Genomic DNA, 19,878 nt, shown 5'->3' on the forward strand with positions numbered 1-19,878 from the left:
CAGGTTGCTCTGATAGTGGCCTTCAGCTCTTCTGCATTGTTGGGTCTGGCGTATCGCATCTTCCTCTTCACAATACCCCATAGATTTTATATAGGGTTAAGGTCAGGCGAGTTTGCTGGCCAATTAAGAACAGGGATACCATGGTCCTTAAACCAGGTACTGGTAGCTTTGGCACTGTGTGCAGGTGCCAAGTCCTGTTGGAAAATGAAATCTGCATCTCCATAAAGTTGGTCAGCAGCAGGAAGCATGAAGTGCTCTAAAACTTCCTGGTAGATGGCTGCGTTGACCTTGGACCTCAGAAAACACAGTGGACCAACACCAGCAGATGACATGGCACCCCAAACCATCACTGACTGTGGAAACTTTACACTGGACTTCAAGCAACGTGGATTCTGTGCCTCTCCTCTCTTCCTCCAGACTCTGGGACCTTGATTTCCAAAGGAAATGCAAAATTGACTTTCATCAGAGAACATAACTTTGAACCACTCAGCAGCAGTCCAGTCCTTTTTGTCTTTAGCCCAGGCGAGACGCTTCTGACGCTGTGTCTTGTTCAAGAGTGGCTTGACACAAGGAATGCGACAGCTGAAACCCATGTCTTGCATACGTCTGTGCGTGGTGGTTCTTGAGGCACTGACTCCAGCTGCAGTCCACTCTTTGTGAATCTCCCCCACATTTTTGAATGGGTTTTGTTTCACAATCCTCTCCAGGGTGCGGTTATCCCTATTGCTTGCACACTTTTTTCTACCACATCTTTTCCTTCCCTTCGCCTCTCTATTAATGTGCTTGGACACAGAGCTCTGTGAACAGCCAGCCTCTTTAGCAATGACCTTTTGTGTCAATGGTCGTCTTTTGGACAGCTGTCAAGTCAGCAGTCTTCCCCATGATTGTGTAGCCTACAGAACTAGACTGAGAGACCATTTAAAGGCCTTTGCAGGTGTTTTGAGTTAATTAGCTGATTAGAGTGTGGCACCCGGTGTCTTCAATATTGAACCTTTTCACAATATTCTAATTTTCTGAGATACTGATTTTGGGTTTTTTCATTAGTTGTCAGTTATAATCATCAAAATTAAAAGGAATGAACACTTGAAATATATCAGTCTGTGTGGAATTAGACATTATCCAAGTTTCACTTTTTGAATGGAATTACTGAAATAAATCAACTTTTTGATGATATTCTAATTATATGACCAGCACCTGTATATAGATCGACACAAGGCTTGGTAAATGATGACAGAATAAAATATTTGGTTGAACTAGCCCTTTAAGTTGTAGATAATTATGTTACATTTAGCAAGGCACATTTGATAAGGCACATTTCACAGGGCCAATTAGTAAAAGGAAAATATATATGTATACATAGTGTTTGCTAAACTGAGACACAGTATCTATTCCCTCTGTGCTATAGGTGTTTTTCCTTTGTCTTCCGATATAATAACCTTTGTCACTGTTTGTAATCCTCTTTAGAGAGATATCTGGTGAAGGGGAGTGAATGGAAATGTCACCATTAGTGGTCGACCAATATGGGGTTTTCAATGGCCAATGCCAAAACAAATATCTAAGAAGCAGGACGACCATTGGTCGATATATATGCTGATAAACATACCGGTAATACAAATGAACATCAGTAAATCAGATGTACACAAACAAATCTGAAAAAATCTTGAAAACAGAAAGTGTTGACTGTCCATTGACAAATTTATTGGTAGATTTTCAAACTGACTCAAGGGAAAGTTAATGCTTTTGTTAATCAGTCAAGCAAACATGATTATTGGCTGTTGTGATAATCGCATAATGGCCAAATATCAGATGATTAATCAGCTTGGCCGATATATCGGTCTATCACTAGTCACTATGTGTTCAACAGCTTATCTTCTGCAAGCCAGGGATTTTGTACTACTGTGCCTGTACTGCTAAATGTCGTGTAGTCAACCTTGAAAATTAAAGGAAACCAATAGCACCGCAAAGCTATTGTATAATTAACCCTCTGTATTAATCTTTGTACTCTATATATACTAGTTAGTACGTTTTCCTCCTTAACATTTAAACATTATCTGGGTCAGGTTTTAAGCCTGTCTGGGTAGATTCAGTTTGTGATGGCCAACTGGGATATTTGCCAGCTCTCAATTCAATTGAGCTATGCTTTTTTATTTGGCATTAAAGAGTTATCTGGCCACAATCATCATCACCTCTAGAAATCCCCTAACTAGGCCACAAAGTCAAGCCACCATGATACCATTCCAGATATATTTAGTGTGTCCATTTTATATCCTAGTTCTGCTATCTTAAAGGGATAGTTCACCCAAAAATGAAACTTCTTTCATCACTACTCACCCCCATGCCATCACAGATGTGTATGACTTTCTTTCTTCTGCTGAACACATACAAAGATTTGAAGAATATCTGAGCTCTGTTGGTCCTCACAATGCTAGTGAATGCTGACCAGACCTTTGTAGCTTGCTTGTGTTCTGCAGAAGAAAGAAGACATACACATCTGGGATTGCATGAGTGTGTGAAAATGATGAGTAAAGTTTAATTTTTGGGTGAATTATCCCATAAAATACTTAAAACAACATAATACATTTTTCATTTTTTCCTATCTTTACCACATATCTCTTATCCTGTCCTATCCCATCCTCAAAACTTTTCATTTTACAAGAACATATAGTACATGGCATGATGCTTTTTTGATGTTGTTGCTGGGATAGCAGTTTTGACATATAACAGTGGAACTGCCATAATTCCTCTTTTATTGCTGCTTATCATTAGTTGGCCAGTCACTGTACGTTTCACCAAAATAATACATAAATCGTTAAAATCATTTAACTGATCCCATGTAATCCCCAATATACAGTATAAGTTAATCAGCCTTGACTGACCGTATTAGGCACTTGTTTCTCCATTTCCACTACTACATATCACTCTGCATCTCTTTGCCTTAGCAAATCTCATGGATTTCTGCTCATTATTCAGTGCTGATGATCGCAAGTCACTGTAGAGAGGCAGCATTTCCCAAGACAGTTTGCAATCAATGGTTCAGTGGTATGGATGTTCAATTAGAAAATCCCTCTGGGGGAGACTTAGTGTTCTGAATATATCTCGTAAATTGCCACTTCACATGTTTTATGTGGTTCTGAGTCAAGATAAACTAAAACAAAAAGATGAGTTGCTTTGGGTGAGTACATTTTTAATCTTTTTTTTTTCCCTTCTTTTTTTTGGATAAATGTTAATATTGCAATATCACCAACTGATCTATCTACTGTATATGGAATTTATCAGTGAAATATGCTTTTTTTAATGATCCTGACTTGATTTGTTAGTTTGAGTTGACATAACCTTGAAATAGAAAGCTTTCCAAGTAAGATTTTATTGAATAAAATATTAACATTAAGAAGAGCTGCTAAATCAGGTATGTTTGTGTCAGAGTTTAAGGGTGATATTTTAGAGAACAGTAGTTTATTGATTGTGTGATTCTGATCTTCACTAGTTTGATGATTCACATCTTCCCTCTTACTTTGTCCACAAATAGAGTATTACTTTCTCCTATCTTTCTTATATAATCAGGTGCTCAAAACACCTGTCAATGATGCGTTCAGTTGGGCTGGCACAAATGGGATTTTTTTGTATTACAAAAAAATGAAAAAGTTTTTTGTGTTATGCAATGTGTGCAATCAAGTTCTGTCATTGTAATATCAATGAGCAACTCATACTGACATCTGTTCTGCTTCAAGTATATCTATTCTTGATGGCAATCATATTTAAAACACTGGCAAGCAGGGTACCATCTCCTCAAATTAATTTAATATCACAAATGCAGCTTCATTCAAGCAGTGTTAATTACATCCACAATTTTCTGAGAAGCACAATAGATTTATGTCAGCTGTGCTGTCATAAAACTCACTCATAATACATCATTGTAGTACTACTCTAGGTAAAGGTAAGGTTTGTAGTGGCCTCTTAGGGGCTCTACTGTCTGAAGCACCAGCCATTAGTGCAGCTTTTGGCCACTCAGTTAATTCACTATGTCTCTCTCTACATTATAATGTGAACCTGAGGCAGAGCTGCACTCTAATAGCAAGTAGAATTGTATAATGGTGTGTTTTTGTCGATGCTGTCACTCAGGAAATGGGGAGAGAGAAATGTTGTTGTGAAACTATATAATTTTAAATCTTATTTCAAGTTGAACAGTTATAGTATCTACAGTACGTGCAGTGTTTCGGTGTCCATCAAAATAAAATATACTCAGGTATGTATGAAGTAATTTGCATTATATGTATTTTGTTGAATAACAATAGCAGCGTTTATTCAAAAGCCTCAAGGACAATTTTTGCAGCCAGGCTTGTTTTGGTCTCATTGCATAATTTAGTATGTAATGATATTTGATCAATGTAAAATAAAATTATTCATTTTGTAATCATACTCCATTATCCTAATTAAAGGGATAGTTCACCCAAAAATATAAATTCTCTTATCATTTACTCACCCTTGTACCATCCCAGATGTGTATGACTTTCTTTCTTCTACAGAACACAAACAAAGATTTTTGAAGGATATTTCAGCTCTGTAGGTCCATATAATGCAAGTGAATGGGTACCAAAAGTTTGAAGCTCAAAAAGCACATAAAAGCAGCATAAAAGTAATGAATAAGACTCCGGTGGTTCAGTCCATGTCTTCAGAAGTGATATAATAAGTGTGGTTGAGAAACAGATCAATATTTAATTATTTTTTTTATTATCAAGCTCCACTTTCACATTCTTCTTCTTTTGTTTTTGGTGATTCACATTAGTGCATATTGCCACCTACTGGGCAGGGAGGAAATTTATAGTAAAAAAAAGTACTTGCATATTGATCTGTTTCTCAACCACACCTATCATATCACTACTAAAGACATAGATTGAACCACCAGAGTTGTCTGGGTTACGTTTATACTGCCTTTATGTGCTTTTTGGAGCTTCAAAGTTCTGGCAACCATTCACTTGCATTGTATGGACCTACAGAGCTGAAATATTCTTCTAAAAATCTTTGTTTGTGTTCTGCAGAAAAAAAAGTCACACATCTGGGATGCCATGACTTTCACTTTAAAGCAACACAGAGTGTCGGTGACAATTAGAGACCTACAGATAATGGGGCAATTTTTGGCATGACTCAGAAACAGATCAATGTGTGGAATTTGTAAACATGCTTATGTCACTCTATCACCTTTGGACAACAAAACAGGCTGCATTGCGCTGAAGATATGCCTGTTAAAGGTTTTTTCATTGGGGTCTTTTTTGGTTACTGTGGTGGGTGGCATATTGTGACAGGCTTTTCCACATCTACCAACATCATAGTTCATACAGCATCCTACTATTAAGGTGAATTTAATCATTAAAATTGTATTTGTCTCCCATCTGACAAACATTTTTGTCTAGCCGTTTTACTGCTGAATCATAACCATGCTTGTGTTCAGTGGTTTGAGCATGTGTTGAATGTTGAAAGAGTATATTTCAGTTAGAATGTCATCATGCTACAAGTGAAAGAATTTTCTGTGTTACAAATGTCTGAGATTTGATGCTCTTCCCTGAGAGGAAGGAACAGCAACAGAAAGAGAGAGATAGAGGGAGAGAGAAAGAGAGAGAGGCGGTAGTGTGATATCCTCCCACACCTTTGCAATTGCTGGATTCTGATATCTCTACCAGAGCTTCTGGAGTGGGAGCTTCAGATGAAGACTGCACACAGAGCAGCTTTTACATGTAGACATTTCTCACAGCTTCCATGAAAACCCCTGATTGCCTTCACGCATATTTTGAAGAGATTTATTTAGATGTTTTTATGCTTCTATCATCATTTCCTGATCTCAGACGTATCGTTTGTGACTGAGCATTTTCAAGAATTTTGAACAAGCGTCAAAGTGAACCTTTTTTGTCATCTGAACGAAAGCAGTGGACTCTGTGTTCATAACTGAAGCTTCTTCACTATGGGTTGTGATGGAAACCATTGGATGAGAAAATTGAACTAACAACCTTCAAGAATCTTGATTGTCATGGTTTCTCGTAGCTGATTTAAACCCTCTCTCTCTGTTGCCTTACTGTGACCATGTTTACCAGGATCTTCATTCCCAAGAAGCATCGCCAGCGCTTTGACGAGGCCGTATCGCAGAGTCTCCTCAACCGTATGTGCCGTAGCAAGAGCCTAACTGAGCCTCAAAACAGGCTCAGACGCAGCCGAAGTCAAGACCACCATGAGCGTCCACAGGGCTCTAAACGGGCCAGCTCTGTGCCCAGAGATACTGGTGATGACCCAGCCCAGCCTGAGCGTGGCCTTAAGAAGAGCACCTCTATGATCCCCAGTCACTATGCCACTGGAGGTAACCAGAGGTATGTACTGTATAATACACTTCCTGTGTGTAACCTTATGAGATTTGATATGAGGGCTTAGTGTGGCACTGTTTATAAGGAGATGTCCGTTACTTCTTTTTATTGTACTATTCCTGTAAATATATATATGATAGAATTAACCTGTGTGATTCATGCTGGATTTAAAAGGATGAAGTAATGAAACTCTATCTCTAAACACTTGGTGAAGAAAGTCTATGTTGTGTCCTCAAATCCATAGAACATTGTGTGATACGTGGGAGACTGTGCGTGGGTGGGTGAGAGAAGCACCATTCACTTGTGTTTGTTTCTGTGCTATATGCTTTCCTTCAAAGAGTATGCTTACAGTACACAAACAGACACACATACATACATACTGTGTACATTACAAGAGCACTTTTTCATATGGCGATCAACTGACTGTGTGCTTTAGAATATGGGATGCATAATCACTTCATCATTCTATTTTAGCAATTACAATTGAAAGTGATTTAACATTGGAATTAAAGAGGAGATTTTAAACGTCATATATGAAGCTGCTTATTTGATGTGCAGCCAGAGCAACAGCAGATCCAGTCGTTTGGCATTTAATTTGTTAATAATTGACATTTAGATCTGACTTCCTATAATTGGGTGTCAGCATGAGATTATGTTTTTGCAATCTGTCCATATTCAGTCATTTGTGAACAGTGTTGGGTGTAATCCAGTTACTAGGGATGTCCCGATACGGAATCGGGTACGATACTGCGTTCATGTACTCGTGCAAAATCACATTATGTCCAAGTGAGATTATTTAACTGCAAAATCTGCAATTTAATGAGATAAATGAATAGTTTGCATGTGTGGAGCACTTCAAATGTGAGCACTTGTGAATGTGTGGAGACAGTGTTTTACCTACCATTTAAAGCTCCTCCTTGGCTCATATAGAGAAAACAACATCATGAGCATTGATCGCTCTGTTTTAGCGGATGACAGAGAACAGAGCTCATTCACTTTGTAGCACAAGGCACACAAAGAGTACATATTTATTTAATTATACAGCAGTCTTTTGCGGTTTAATAATCACTTTGAATCACGTAGTGAACGGCTTATGTTGACTGAAAAGATACCGTCATAACACAAATTCACTTCAAAATAAAAGCTCTGTCAAAATAAAGCTTTATTTAAATGAAAAAAAAAGGATCACAGAAGTATATCACTATTGTAAAGTTATGCAATATTCAATGTAGTACTACTACTGCTACAACTACTACTAATACTAATAAATCAATAGTAATTGTAATATAGTCAAGCAATATCTCACATCTGTGATGCTCTGATGGGCAGCACTTTGTTTGACAAAATAAAACTCTAATGCTGTATTTTGGATTCTGCTGTGAAATTCTGTATATTCGCACTTCATTTGATAAAAAGTAATACAATATTATGTTGAAAATCAATTGTTATATTTTCATTGAATTAAAGTTTTAATGAATTACTTTATTTAAAACCATTTTGATGATTAAATTGAAAAAAAACCAACTGTTGATTTAAAAAAAAAAAAAAAAAAAGTTATTGGACTCGTATCGGCGAGTACCAAAAATGAAGTATCGGGACATCCCTACCAATTACAAATTAATTAGTTACTGTAATCTAATTACTTTTTAGTCAAAAGTAGTGGACTGAATTACATATTAAAATCTTGCAATCAGATTAAGGTGACTGACTTTAAATTAGTTTTTAGTACATTATAGGGTTATACTTTATTTCTTATATATTATTTTGTAGAATATATGAATTATAGTCATTGTGAAGGAGAAATGTGTTGTGCTGAATGTATGACTTTTGTGTAACAATGAACCAGAAAGATTTAGACAATAATTTGGATTTGTGGAGCAGAAAAGTGTTTTAGAAAGTAAAGTAATAAGTTATGTGATTACTTTTTTGATGAAGTAATTAGTAAAGTAATCTGATTACAAATATAAATAAATAATTTGTCATTTGAAATGGATTACTATTTCTAAGTAACTTACCCAGCACTGTTTATGAATTGGAAGTGTTATATATAGATTATTAAATACTGTGTGAAGAGTAGACATGATGTGCTGATACACTGTAGACTCTGTTGTTCATCTGATAAGCTGCTGCTCTTCAATAAATAATGCTTCCTTGGCTCATTCCTTATGTAATCGCAACATATAGCTCTTCTCAATTTTTTTACGTGCCTTTGTTTGTCTGTCAGCCCTTTTTTAATCCACGTCAGTGTTTGGCATAGCCCACCTTATGTAAAATGGCACTGCGACAAGAAGAAAATGTTTCTGCTGCTTTTTCTTATCTCTATTTATTCAACGATTCAGTGTTGCCTTAAGGTGTTGCCACAGCAACCACTCGGGTTAGCTGTACTCTAATGAAATGTCATACATTTTCATTTAGTAGCAAGAAAAATATCTCTTTTTAAATAGCTGTTCTTGTGGTATGGCTCTATGCAGGCCATTATCAGAGATGTAAGTTTGCATGAATATTCATAAGCTCATGTTGGACCTCTGAAATATAGTGGGCATGAACTTTGTCAGTAAACATACCAAGATACATTTTTATTAGACTATAACTTTATTAGATTATTACACCGGTGCCAAATTCAATTGATTGGACATGATTTGGAAAGGCACACACAATAAGGTCATACTGCTGAAAATTCAAGCCATGAGATCAAAGGACATATTGAAGGGTTCATGAACCGTAATGTACTAACTGCTAGTCGCAAATGGGGAGGAGACTCTTATTCTAGAGAGCATTTCTGGACAAATAAATCTGTGTAGTGCAGTATAATGAATCGATATTTTTGGTCTGTTTTCTCAAAAGAAAAAGACTGTACATTTGTTATTGCATTTATCTGCTAACATATACAGTACAGTACTGTGCAAATGTTTAGGCAGTTGTAAAAAAAAATAATGGCATGAATAATTGTAATTGATCAATTTACTTTAGAACAAAATGCAGTAAACAACAAAAAAACAAACAAACAAACAAAAAAATCTATATTTGGTGTAACCACCCATTAAACTGCACCAATTCACCCACAGTAGATACACTTGCGCACAGTTTTTCAAGGTTGTTGGCAGATGGGATCTTCCAAGCATCTTGGAGGACTTGCCACATTTCTATGTATTCAGGCTGACTTAACGGCTTCTGTCTCTTGTAATCCCAGACTGACTCAATGATGTTGAGCTTCTGGCTCTGTGGGGACATACCATCTGTTGCAGGACTCCTTGTTCTACTTCTATTCTATTCTATTTGCTAAAGAAATATTCAGGAATCTAAAAATTAATATTTTCTATTGACACACTATATAAAGCACAGTATACACTTATTGAGCACTTTATTAGGAATACCTGAACACCTACTTATTCATGCAATTATCTAATCAGCCAATCATGTAGCAGCAATGCATAAAATCATGCAGATACGGGTCAGGAGCTTCAGTTAATGTTCACATCAACCATCAGAATGGGGACATCTCAGTGACCTCGACCGTGGCATGATTGTTGGTGCCAGACATACTGGTTTGAATATTTCTGGAGCTGCTTATCTCCTGGGATTTTAACACACAAAAGTCTCTAGAGTTTACTCAGAATGGTGCCTCAAACAAATAACATCCAGTGAGCGGCAGTTCTGTGGACATAAATGCCTTGTTGATGAGAGAGGTCAACGGTGAATGGCTAGACTGGTTTGAGCTGACAGAAAAGCTATGGTAGCTCAGATAATCACTCTGGACAATTGTAGTGAACTGAACAGCATCTCAGAATGCACAACATGTCGAACCTTGAGGCAGATGGGCTACAAGAGCAGAAGACCAGGTCTGGCACTTTATAAGGACCATAGTGTTTCTAATAAAGTGTGCAGTGAGTGTATAAAATAACCATCTGAAGTCAAATGTTTTTGTGAAATATTAAATGTGCCTTTTTCACAGTACTGTATATGGCTTTAAAGCTTCCACACAGGGATGAAAAACCACTCTCTCAGTCTTTAACATACACTCAGTCAGTAAGGTCAGTGAAATTAGTAATGCCTCTTTCACTTATGTGAATATTTTTATTCTCTGCAGAACCATCCGTGTATACAGGGGGAAGAAGAGTTTTGGGTTTACTCTGAGAGGCCATGCTCCTGTGTGGATCGACTCAGTAATACCAGGTGCATATGTGTATTTGTGATGTCTATGCATATGCACATCTCACCATTTATTATTGATCTGAATGAGAGCAGTTCTCGGTCTCAGGTGGCTCAGACGTTTTCTAAGACATTTCCGATCTGAGCCTTTTGAGGTTTCTTTCTGAATTCTACATTTGGAGAATCATATCTTTACTAACAGCCATTAAGACCTTATATAAATCACCTTGCAATCTTCCAAGACAAGGCTGCATGTTGTTGTCTATAAGGCCTGTTTCACAACACTCTCTGTGAAGATTAATTACCATTTGGATATAAATGTGGTCCCAATCCTAATGTGGAGTAATCAAGTTGTAATGCATCCCCTATTCCGAAAATGTTTGGACAATATAAAAAATGCTAATAAAAACAAAAAGGAGTGATTTTGCTATATTGAAAGCACTACAACTACACATTATATGACGTTTTACCTTATGATTTTCATAGTTGTATTATTTTTTGTTTTTTTAATGTACAGTCATTTCAAATCAGATGATTGCAACACACTCCAAAACATTTGGGACAGTTGACTGTTTACCACTGTGAAACATCACCATTTCTTCTATTAACACTTATTAAGCATTTGAGCACTGAAGACAAAAGTTTGTGAAGTTTAGAAAGTGGAATTTTCCCCCATTCATCCATTATGAAGGTCTTCAGCTACACAATTGTACAGGGTCTTTGTTGCCATATTTTGCGCTTCTTAATGCACCACAAATTCTCAATGGGAGATGGTCAGGACTGCGGGCAGTCCAATCTAGCACCCGCACACTGCTTATTCGGCCAGTATATGGTTTGAAGTTGTCCAAAATGCCAGTATGTCCCTGGAAAAGACGGTGCTGGATGGCAGTAAATGCTGCTAAAATTTGTACATATCTGTCTGCAATAATGGTGCCCTCACAGATGTGTGAGTTATCCATGCCATGGGCACTGACACATACAGACACTGGCTTTTGGACCTGATGCTGATAACAGCTTGGATGATCCTTTTTCTCTTTGGCCCGGAGAATAGGACAGATGTGTTTTTCAAAAAAGATTTTAAATGTGGACTCATCGGACCAAAAAACACAGTTCTGCTCTTCTACTTTCCATCTAAGATGAGACTGAGCCCAGAGAAGTCAGCAGCACTTCTGGACAGTGTTGATGTAGGGCTTCTGCTTTGCATAGTAAAGTCTTAACTTGTATCTGATGCAGCAGTGATGGTGTTGACTAACAAAGGGTTTCTAAAGTTATCCCAAAGCCATGTTCATGATATCCATTACAGATGAATGATGTTTTTGATGTCTGAGGGATCAGAGACCACGTGCATTCAGAAGAGGTTTTCATCTTGCCCTTTACGCACCGAAACCCCCAAATCCTTCCAACTGACAAGTCTCGAATGATCTTTGCTCTTGAAGGACTAGGCTGTTTTTTGAGGCTCCTTATATATTATGACACGATTGCCTCACCTGTTTAACATCTTCTGTTTCACATTGTCTTGTTATTTTAACTCGTCAAATTGTTATTAGTCTTAAATTGATCCTGTCTCAACTTTTTTAGAGTGTGTTACACTCATCTGATTTGAAATTACCATACATAAAAAAAAACCCAATGAAATTCACATGGTAAAACATTATATAATGTGACGAGGAGAAGGGCGGGAGAGGCCTGTTAGGATGGACACATGGCGCTGAGTTACCGCAATCAGCCAAGAGAGGGATAAAGGAGGGAGGGAGGGAGAGAGAGAGAGAGAGAGAGAGAGAGAGAGAGAGAGAGAGAGAGAGAGAGAGAGAGAGAGAGAGAGAGAGAGAGAGGCACACAGCCGCTAAACGTGTGCATTCCACGTGCTGGACCGAAAGTCAACTCAGTGAGAGATCACACAGAGCTGTGTGTGCATTAATGTTTTGATTATGCTGAAAAGCAGTTTAATTAAAAGTCTTTGTGGTTGTTAATCTGGTTCCCACTTCCTCCTTTATGATGAGCAAGAGACCTGTCTACCACAAATGTTTCGTTGTTGCACTTTCAATATAGCAAAGGCTAAAAAAATTACAAATCATTCCTTTTTGTTTTTATTAGCATTTTTCATACTGTCCCAAATTTTTTGGAATTGGGGTTGTACTGCTAAACTCCCAATAGCCATTTTATAATTTATGACTATTATTACTGTAAAATAAATACTAAATGAATAAAACGTGCACTCTGTAATTTTTTTTAAATGTCATCTTACACTGACACTTAGTGGCATGGATGCAGCAACATTCCAAAACAATTTCAGTTACCGATGCCATTGTAGAAAATCTCTTTTTACAGTCATGATTAATTTAATCTATGAATGAAAGTTTTCAATTACAGCACAGTTACTGAGATAAAGTCGTATTCAGCTTGTCATATTTTCTTTTTATAAGATGACAGTGTCATGACAGTGCAGCTCCTATCAAGTAGATAGGAGCTGCACTGTCATGACACTTGTTTACATAGCTGCCCAAACTGCAATAAAATCGGACAATATTGGAATCATAAATTGTGATTGTTCATGTCAAAGTGCGCAAAACAAAAGCAATTTTCCCGGCTTGTATAGCTAATGTGCATGCACGTTCTAGAGTTCATTGACAGGTGATGTCTGTATCTAAAAGGTGATTGAGTTTTTTTACTTTAAGGCGGGACTTCCTTTCTACATCCGTTGACCGTTGGATGCTCAGAGCTCCTTGGTTTCCAATTTTCCAATTTTTCCCTTTTCCATAGGCTATAACAAAAAAAAAGCACATAGAAAGTACAACTAGGGTCATCAATCTGTTTGGAGTGAGTGTTTTTGGTGCATTGTGAAAAAGGAAGGAGTGGGTTGTTGTAATGAGGCAAGCATTGGGTTCAATTGTATTGAAGTCTAGATGATTGTGTGTTCAGAGCTGAAGAGAGGGTGGTAAGTGTGTGAGCGTCTGTATGATGAGGTTCGCCCACTCCAGGCCTGTGCTGAGACTAGATAACACTGACTCACTGACCGTGTGTGTGGGGGGGAGCTTATGATAACAAAGTATGAGTCCAGCATCGTGATGAGAAAACTGAATACATTACATGAGATTTTCCTCTCAGACCAACAAGTACTAGTACAGTATATTGTAGTGTTTTAATTACCACCAACTACAAAGCAATTTGGTATTATGCATCCACATGTTGGAAGATTCACTGCAGTTGATTTGCTTTGTGCAACAGTGACTGCTCATAGATCTCATAGGTACAGTAGATCTGTCTTAATTATCTGTCTTTTTAATGCTGAAAAACTATTTTTCCGTAGAGGAAATTCAATTTGCACTTTCGGAACCCCACTGTGGTGGTCTATGGTCCTTGAATGTGGGTGTATAATTCACTGCAGGTGTCTGAGGGTGCTGTCTTCTTTTTCTCTAAATAACATTGTTTTCCCGTTGTAGGTAGTCCAGCCGAGGCATGTGGCCTCAAACCAGGAGACCGCATATTGTTCCTCAATGGACTAGACATGAGGTATGCTTATTTTTGTTGTTTTGTCATGATGCTTTCAATGTCGCATAACAGGAAACTGTTACAATAGCTACTGTGGTAAAAGTATCTAAGAATACACAATTGCTGTTAATGATCTTATTTCACTACTGGGCTATTATTTATATATAATTTTTTTTTATTATTATTAGTTTTGCAATAGAGCCACATTAGTAGATCATACAAATCAAGAGAACTGCACAGACCACAAACTAAGATGTATATTTTATTCAGTATTTTACATTAACTTCTCATAACTTGCATTTCATATTCTGCTTCTGCCTAACAACCCACTAACTTTCACTGGAAGTTTGCTTAGACCTAAATGTAAAACAATTTCCTGTGGCATTTAGCTGCCTATCGGCTGTGTAGCTAATTTCAAGCACACAGCAATTTACTCGACTACTGTAGCAACTCAACTGCACATTGCCCTCTGGGGGGCCGGAAAAATAGTCACAGTTGTTATTTTGTAGAATTCTCCTGTTAGTGACTCACATTGCATTATGGCAACAAAAACAAAACCACCAACTTTACTCACTTGTGGGGTCACAATGAGGTTCAAAGGTCCACACTGACAATCTGGGATTCAACATTTTATTTTAAGATGGAAATTAACTGCATTTTTTAGGATTTTTACAAATTTAAATCAAAGCAACCTTATGAAATGAATAAGAATTATATGCACTGCAAGTCGTTAATGAAATAAGCAAATTTGTAACATTGGCCATGTTAACTCCTTAGATATCAGATATCCTTGCTCCAATTTAAGCACACAAGATGATCTTTGGAATATTCTCAAGTGCTGGGATACCATGGATCACTGGGTTTTGCACAAATGTGTGATGTCCATGCCAGCTTAAAGGGATAGTTTACCAAAAAATGGAAATTTTCATAATTTATGTACTCACCCTCATGCATCCCAGGTGTGTATGACTTTCTTTCTTCTGCTGAACAAACAAAGATTTTTAGAAAAATTATCTCAGCATAAAATTAATCCATAAGACTCCAGTGGTTTAATCCATGTTTTCAGAAGTGATACAATAGGTGTTGGTGAGACACAGATCAATTTTAAGTCCCTTTTTACAATAAATTCTCCTCTCAGCCCATATACACAAAGGTGAATGGTCAAAAACAAAAATTAAGAATGTGAATGTGGAGATTAGTATTACAAAAATACATAATTATTGATCTGTTTCTCACCCACACCTATCATATCCCTTCAGAAGAAATGGATTACACCACTGGAGTCATATGGATTAATTTTATCCTGCCTTTATATGCTTTGTGGACCTTCAAATCCTGATCACCATTCACTTGCATTGAATGGACCTACAGAGCTGAGATATTCTTCTAAAAATCATTGTTTGTATTTTGTAGAAGAAAGAAAGTCAAACATCTGGTATGGCATGAGGGTGAGTAAATGAGAGAATTTTCATTTTTGGGTGAACTATCCCTTTAAGTGCATACTGTCATTGAATAAAAGGGGATGACATACCAAATACAAAAAAAAAATCTTCAACTTTTTGCTCACTGTTATGCTGATAATATAATTTGTAAAGAAAAAAACTGCAGTAAACTAGAAAAATGCAAAATAGAAGCATTCTCACAAGTGGACTTTGAAACCCTATTGTATCTATAACTATATATCATTCTTTAATTAATATTTTATATGTTACACATTATTACAATTCACTCTTAAATGTTCATTTAGGAACTGCTCCCATGAGAAGGTGGTGTCTATGCTGCAGGGCAGTGGTGCCATGCCCTCTCTAGTAGTGGAAGAGGGCCCAGTAGATTATCCACCCTCAGACTCGGAGCCGGAGGAAGCACCCACCCTTCCCCGCTCGCGCTCCCCAGCCCTCAGCTCCTTGCAGTGGGTTGCTGAAATCCTGCCCCCCAGCATCCGTGTGCATGGCCGTACCTTCAGCCAGCAACTTGAACACCTCCTCACAATACAAGAAAGATACACCATTTGCAAAGCCCTGGAGACCTTCTTCCAGCACAGGTCAGGTCAAACTTCATCTGACTGAGTGGAAGACACATGGCTTATACATAACACAGACACACTTCAGACTACCGTTAGTCTTGCTGAACCAAAAAATTTGTCATATACAGTATGTGGCTTGTGATCAATTTGCTGGTCTTTCCTTTGATATTCCAATAAATGGATAGTTCACTTATAAATGAAAATTCTGTCACCATTTACATTTACAAAGATGTTTGGCAGATTCAAAGCCTCAGTCACCATTCACTTTCACTGTATGGAAAACAGATCCAATGAAAGGCAAAGGTGACTAAGACTAACATACTGCCTAACATCTCCTTTTGTGTTATATGGAAGAAAGGAAGTCATACGGGTTTGGAACAACATGAGGGTAGTAATTAATGAGAAATAGAAATAATTTTGGATAAACAATACCAACTTTGCCCATGCCTTGAAGAGCAGTACATCATTTTCATTAATGAGGTTGTTTTTTGGCAAATATCATAGCACACTGTTCCCACAGCAAGGGATTTTCTGCAGTTTGGCAGTAGAAAGACAAATGTTAGAAGCATTTAAAAATAGCTTCAGCTGCAAGCACAAATAGATACTCATAAACAATAAGGAACAATTGGCAGTTTCTTCCAGATTTAATAAATAGCTCTGACTATTGCGACTGCTTGCTGAGAGAGCAGCAGAATTATGTCTAAAATGGCTTCCTCTCTTGCATGTAACCAGGAATGTGGACACACTCATAGTAGATGTGTTTCCTGTGCTGGACACTCCGGCTAAGCAGCTCATTTGGCAGTTCATTTACCAGTTACTGACATATGAAGAGCAGGAGCACTGTAAGAGTAAGATCGCACGCTTCCTGGGCTTCAAGAGTGCAGGTTAGTAACCATCAGACCTCTAGCTGTTGTCATGAAAATGTGTTTTAGTTTAGTTACCGTTTTTGCAATAATGATTTATTTCAGTAAAAAAAAAAATAATTTAATAACACTGATACTGACCATGTGTGTGTTTATTACTGCAGAACCAGAAGTAGGTCCAGAGACCCACAGACGGAGCAGCTCCATGCGAGTGTCAGGTTCCTCTCACAAAAACACTGTGAGAGAGAGAAGCTCAGACGACTGCATTATCGGCACTCATCTCGGAATGGGTATTTCATTCTCTTCCCGTTTGATTTTTCTAGCTATTGACTGACAAGCTTACATAGAAATGATAAGATAGATTGATAAGTTAAGTTGAATAATATAGAGAAGACCAGGGCTAGTTGTCACATGGTGAAGTGATCTCATGGGCAATATTTCAGTGACTGTAATGTTTTTAGTCAGATGTTCAATTAAACAAATGTATGATTTCACTAGCATATGTTTTGTATGTTTGTTTCAAAACCAACATACAACTCTTAAAATATAATAATTTTTGTGAATATTATCCTCCAAACCAAAATTCCAATATCATCAATATCATCACCTTTTTCCCGAACATGGAATTGTTCCACAGTTCATAAGTTTAAATTAATAGTTCATGCAAAAATTAATATTCTCTCATCATTTACTCACTTTCATGGCATCCCAGATGTGTATGAATTTCTTTCTTCTGCTGAACATGAATAAAGATTTTTTGGAAAATATCTCATCTCTGTAGGTCCATACAATGCAAGTGAATGGTGACCAAAATTTTTAAGCTCCAAATGAAAATAACAGACAGCATATAAGTAATTAATATGACTCCAGTGGTTAAATACATGTCTTCAGAAGTGATGCAATCACTTTGGTTGAGAAACAGATCAATATTTAAATCTTTTTTTACTATAAATCTCCACTTTCACGTTAATTTAAAAAATGTGGAAAGAATGTGAATCTGAAAGTGGAGATTTATAGTAAAAACATTAATATGAATCTGTTTTTAACCAACACCTATCATAAAGACATACTGTAGATTTAATCACTGGAGTCGTATGGGTTACTTTCTTGCTGCCTTTATGTGATTTTTGGTGCTTGAAAGGTCTGGTCACCATTCACTTGCAATGTATGGACCTTCAGATCTGAAATATTGTTCTAAAAATCTTAGTTTGTGTTCAGCAGAAGAAATAAAGTCATACACATCTGGGATGGCATGAGGGTGAGTAAATGATGAGCGAATTTACATTTTTGGGTGAACTTTCCTTTTAAGGAGTGGGTAGATGACACAAAGGGATGGCCAGAGGTTAGTTACAGTATGTTGATATCATTAACTAATTAGAATTGTCAAGACAACTGCACAAGTTAAGCCTGAACTAATTTTTTTTCAAACTAATACTTGAAATGGTTGTTCTCCGTCTGGATCGCTCGTTTTGGTAGTTTATACATTGATTGAGTCAAGCAAGAATCAACATGTTTTTGTAAAATGCTGTAAATACTGTCTATACAATTTATTCATTACGATTTATTGGCAAAAAATAAGTTTGATATTATGTATACTACATTTAAAAATGGTTTAACCACCCCCAATTTTAAATTGTTAAAATGTTTTATTCATTCATTAATTGTTTTGTAATTGTTTAAATGTTGATGAACGCATATGGGATAGGTCAACATGTGTTCAGTGAACTGCATATTTTTTCATTCCCAATAACTGTGGAACTGTTCAATAGCTTTTTCTGAAGCCAAGACTTTAAGGTTTGTGGCTACAAAGGAACTGAATTTAAAAAAATATACCCCTGGGAAATGTTCACTGGAGTAAAAAGTGTGCCAACTAGCCCTGGCCTGCCCTATATTGTATCCATTGCTCCATTCAGCTAGCCATGCCATGTCACTCTTGTGGGGTTAACAAGCAATCTAAACTGTTCAGTCATGTTTATTATTCACCAAGCATTTATTAGGAAAAGCTATAAACTGCTTGCAAGTGTTGTACGCCTCTCAGCAACTTACCTCCCAAACCAGCTGCTAAAGCTAATCAGCCTTGTTGCAGCTCCTGAAGGGCAAGCAGCTTTTTGTGCACAAGCTTTTTTTCTGGACAGCACTCTCTCTATACCTTAGGAACATTCACTGACCCTGTGACTCCAGAGGAAAGACAGTGTGGGGATGGGACATCCTTCCCCGAGTCCCCAGATCTCAGCCACGTGGGTACCATTTACTGCTCATCCAAAATTCATTGGGTCTCATTCATTAACCATGCATACGCATGTATTTGTGAATAAAACCTGTGTACGAGCGTTTTCATGCAGAAATTCATCAATAAGCTCTCACTTAAATTTATTTCAAAATTTGGGATAAAATGTAGAACTAACTGAAACCATATGAAAATATTAATCACAGACACCTGGTCGTCTAAGAAACATGGGAGATGTTTTATTGTATAAGTATTATTATTATTAATGGAAATTGAATAACTAAGTGGCCCTACAATAAGTCTTATTTTCAAGTAACAAACACGATGTGCCTTATGTGCCGCAAAGCCCATATGTGGCACACACTCCTCAATTTAGAATAATCCTGATTGATCAACTTAAGAACTTAGAATAAGAATTTAAATGGTTTTAAATCAATGTTTGTGAATTATTTTGCATGAAATTCTTTTTTTCGCATACAAGTATGCAATTATTTGTGAATGAGACCTATTGCCACTGCTGTTATTAAATCATGCCCAGTCTCATCTAACCATGCTACAACCTGTAGATGTCAGGAGTATACACGGAGCTTGGGAATGTTTACGACGGGAAAAGCAACAAGTCTCTCCAGATTCACTCCTCACCCAGGGCTGTCGGCATGGGCAATGCAGAGAACAATACATACACTCAATCTTTCACACTGAGTAATTCAGGTATTCAGGAGTTTACTCTGGCTTCCATGATAGTCACCTTGTGACAAAAAGAGTCGGAAACGTGCAGGC

The 19,878-nt window shown here is 37.2% G+C and overlaps 1 protein-coding gene across 6 annotated transcripts in view; it reads left to right on the forward strand.

Moving 5' to 3' along the window:
* LOC127626813 (delphilin) overlaps positions 1 to 19,878 on the forward strand; it is a 53,808-nt gene that overhangs the window by 22,202 nt on the left and 11,728 nt on the right. For 4 of the 6 annotated variants that reach the window (XM_052102873.1, XM_052102874.1, XM_052102871.1 and 1 more), the window contains 8 exons: positions 6,084 to 6,353; positions 10,435 to 10,520; positions 13,937 to 14,006; positions 15,733 to 16,026; positions 16,741 to 16,892; positions 17,036 to 17,161; positions 19,026 to 19,108; positions 19,665 to 19,809. In XM_052102873.1, the coding sequence (XP_051958833.1) occupies positions 6,084 to 6,353; positions 10,435 to 10,520; positions 13,937 to 14,006; positions 15,733 to 16,026; positions 16,741 to 16,892; positions 17,036 to 17,161; positions 19,026 to 19,108; positions 19,665 to 19,809 (1,226 nt within the window). Of the gene's footprint in view, positions 1 to 5,726; positions 6,354 to 10,434; positions 10,521 to 13,936; positions 14,007 to 15,732; positions 16,027 to 16,740; positions 16,893 to 17,035; positions 17,162 to 19,025; positions 19,109 to 19,664; positions 19,810 to 19,878 lie in introns of those variants that run through there. The other 2 variants (XM_052102876.1, XM_052102875.1) reach the window with 2 other exon arrangements.

Source organism: Xyrauchen texanus, chromosome 33 (genome assembly GCF_025860055.1).
Source record: "Xyrauchen texanus isolate HMW12.3.18 chromosome 33, RBS_HiC_50CHRs, whole genome shotgun sequence".
NCBI lineage: Eukaryota > Metazoa > Chordata > Actinopteri > Cypriniformes > Catostomidae > Xyrauchen > Xyrauchen texanus.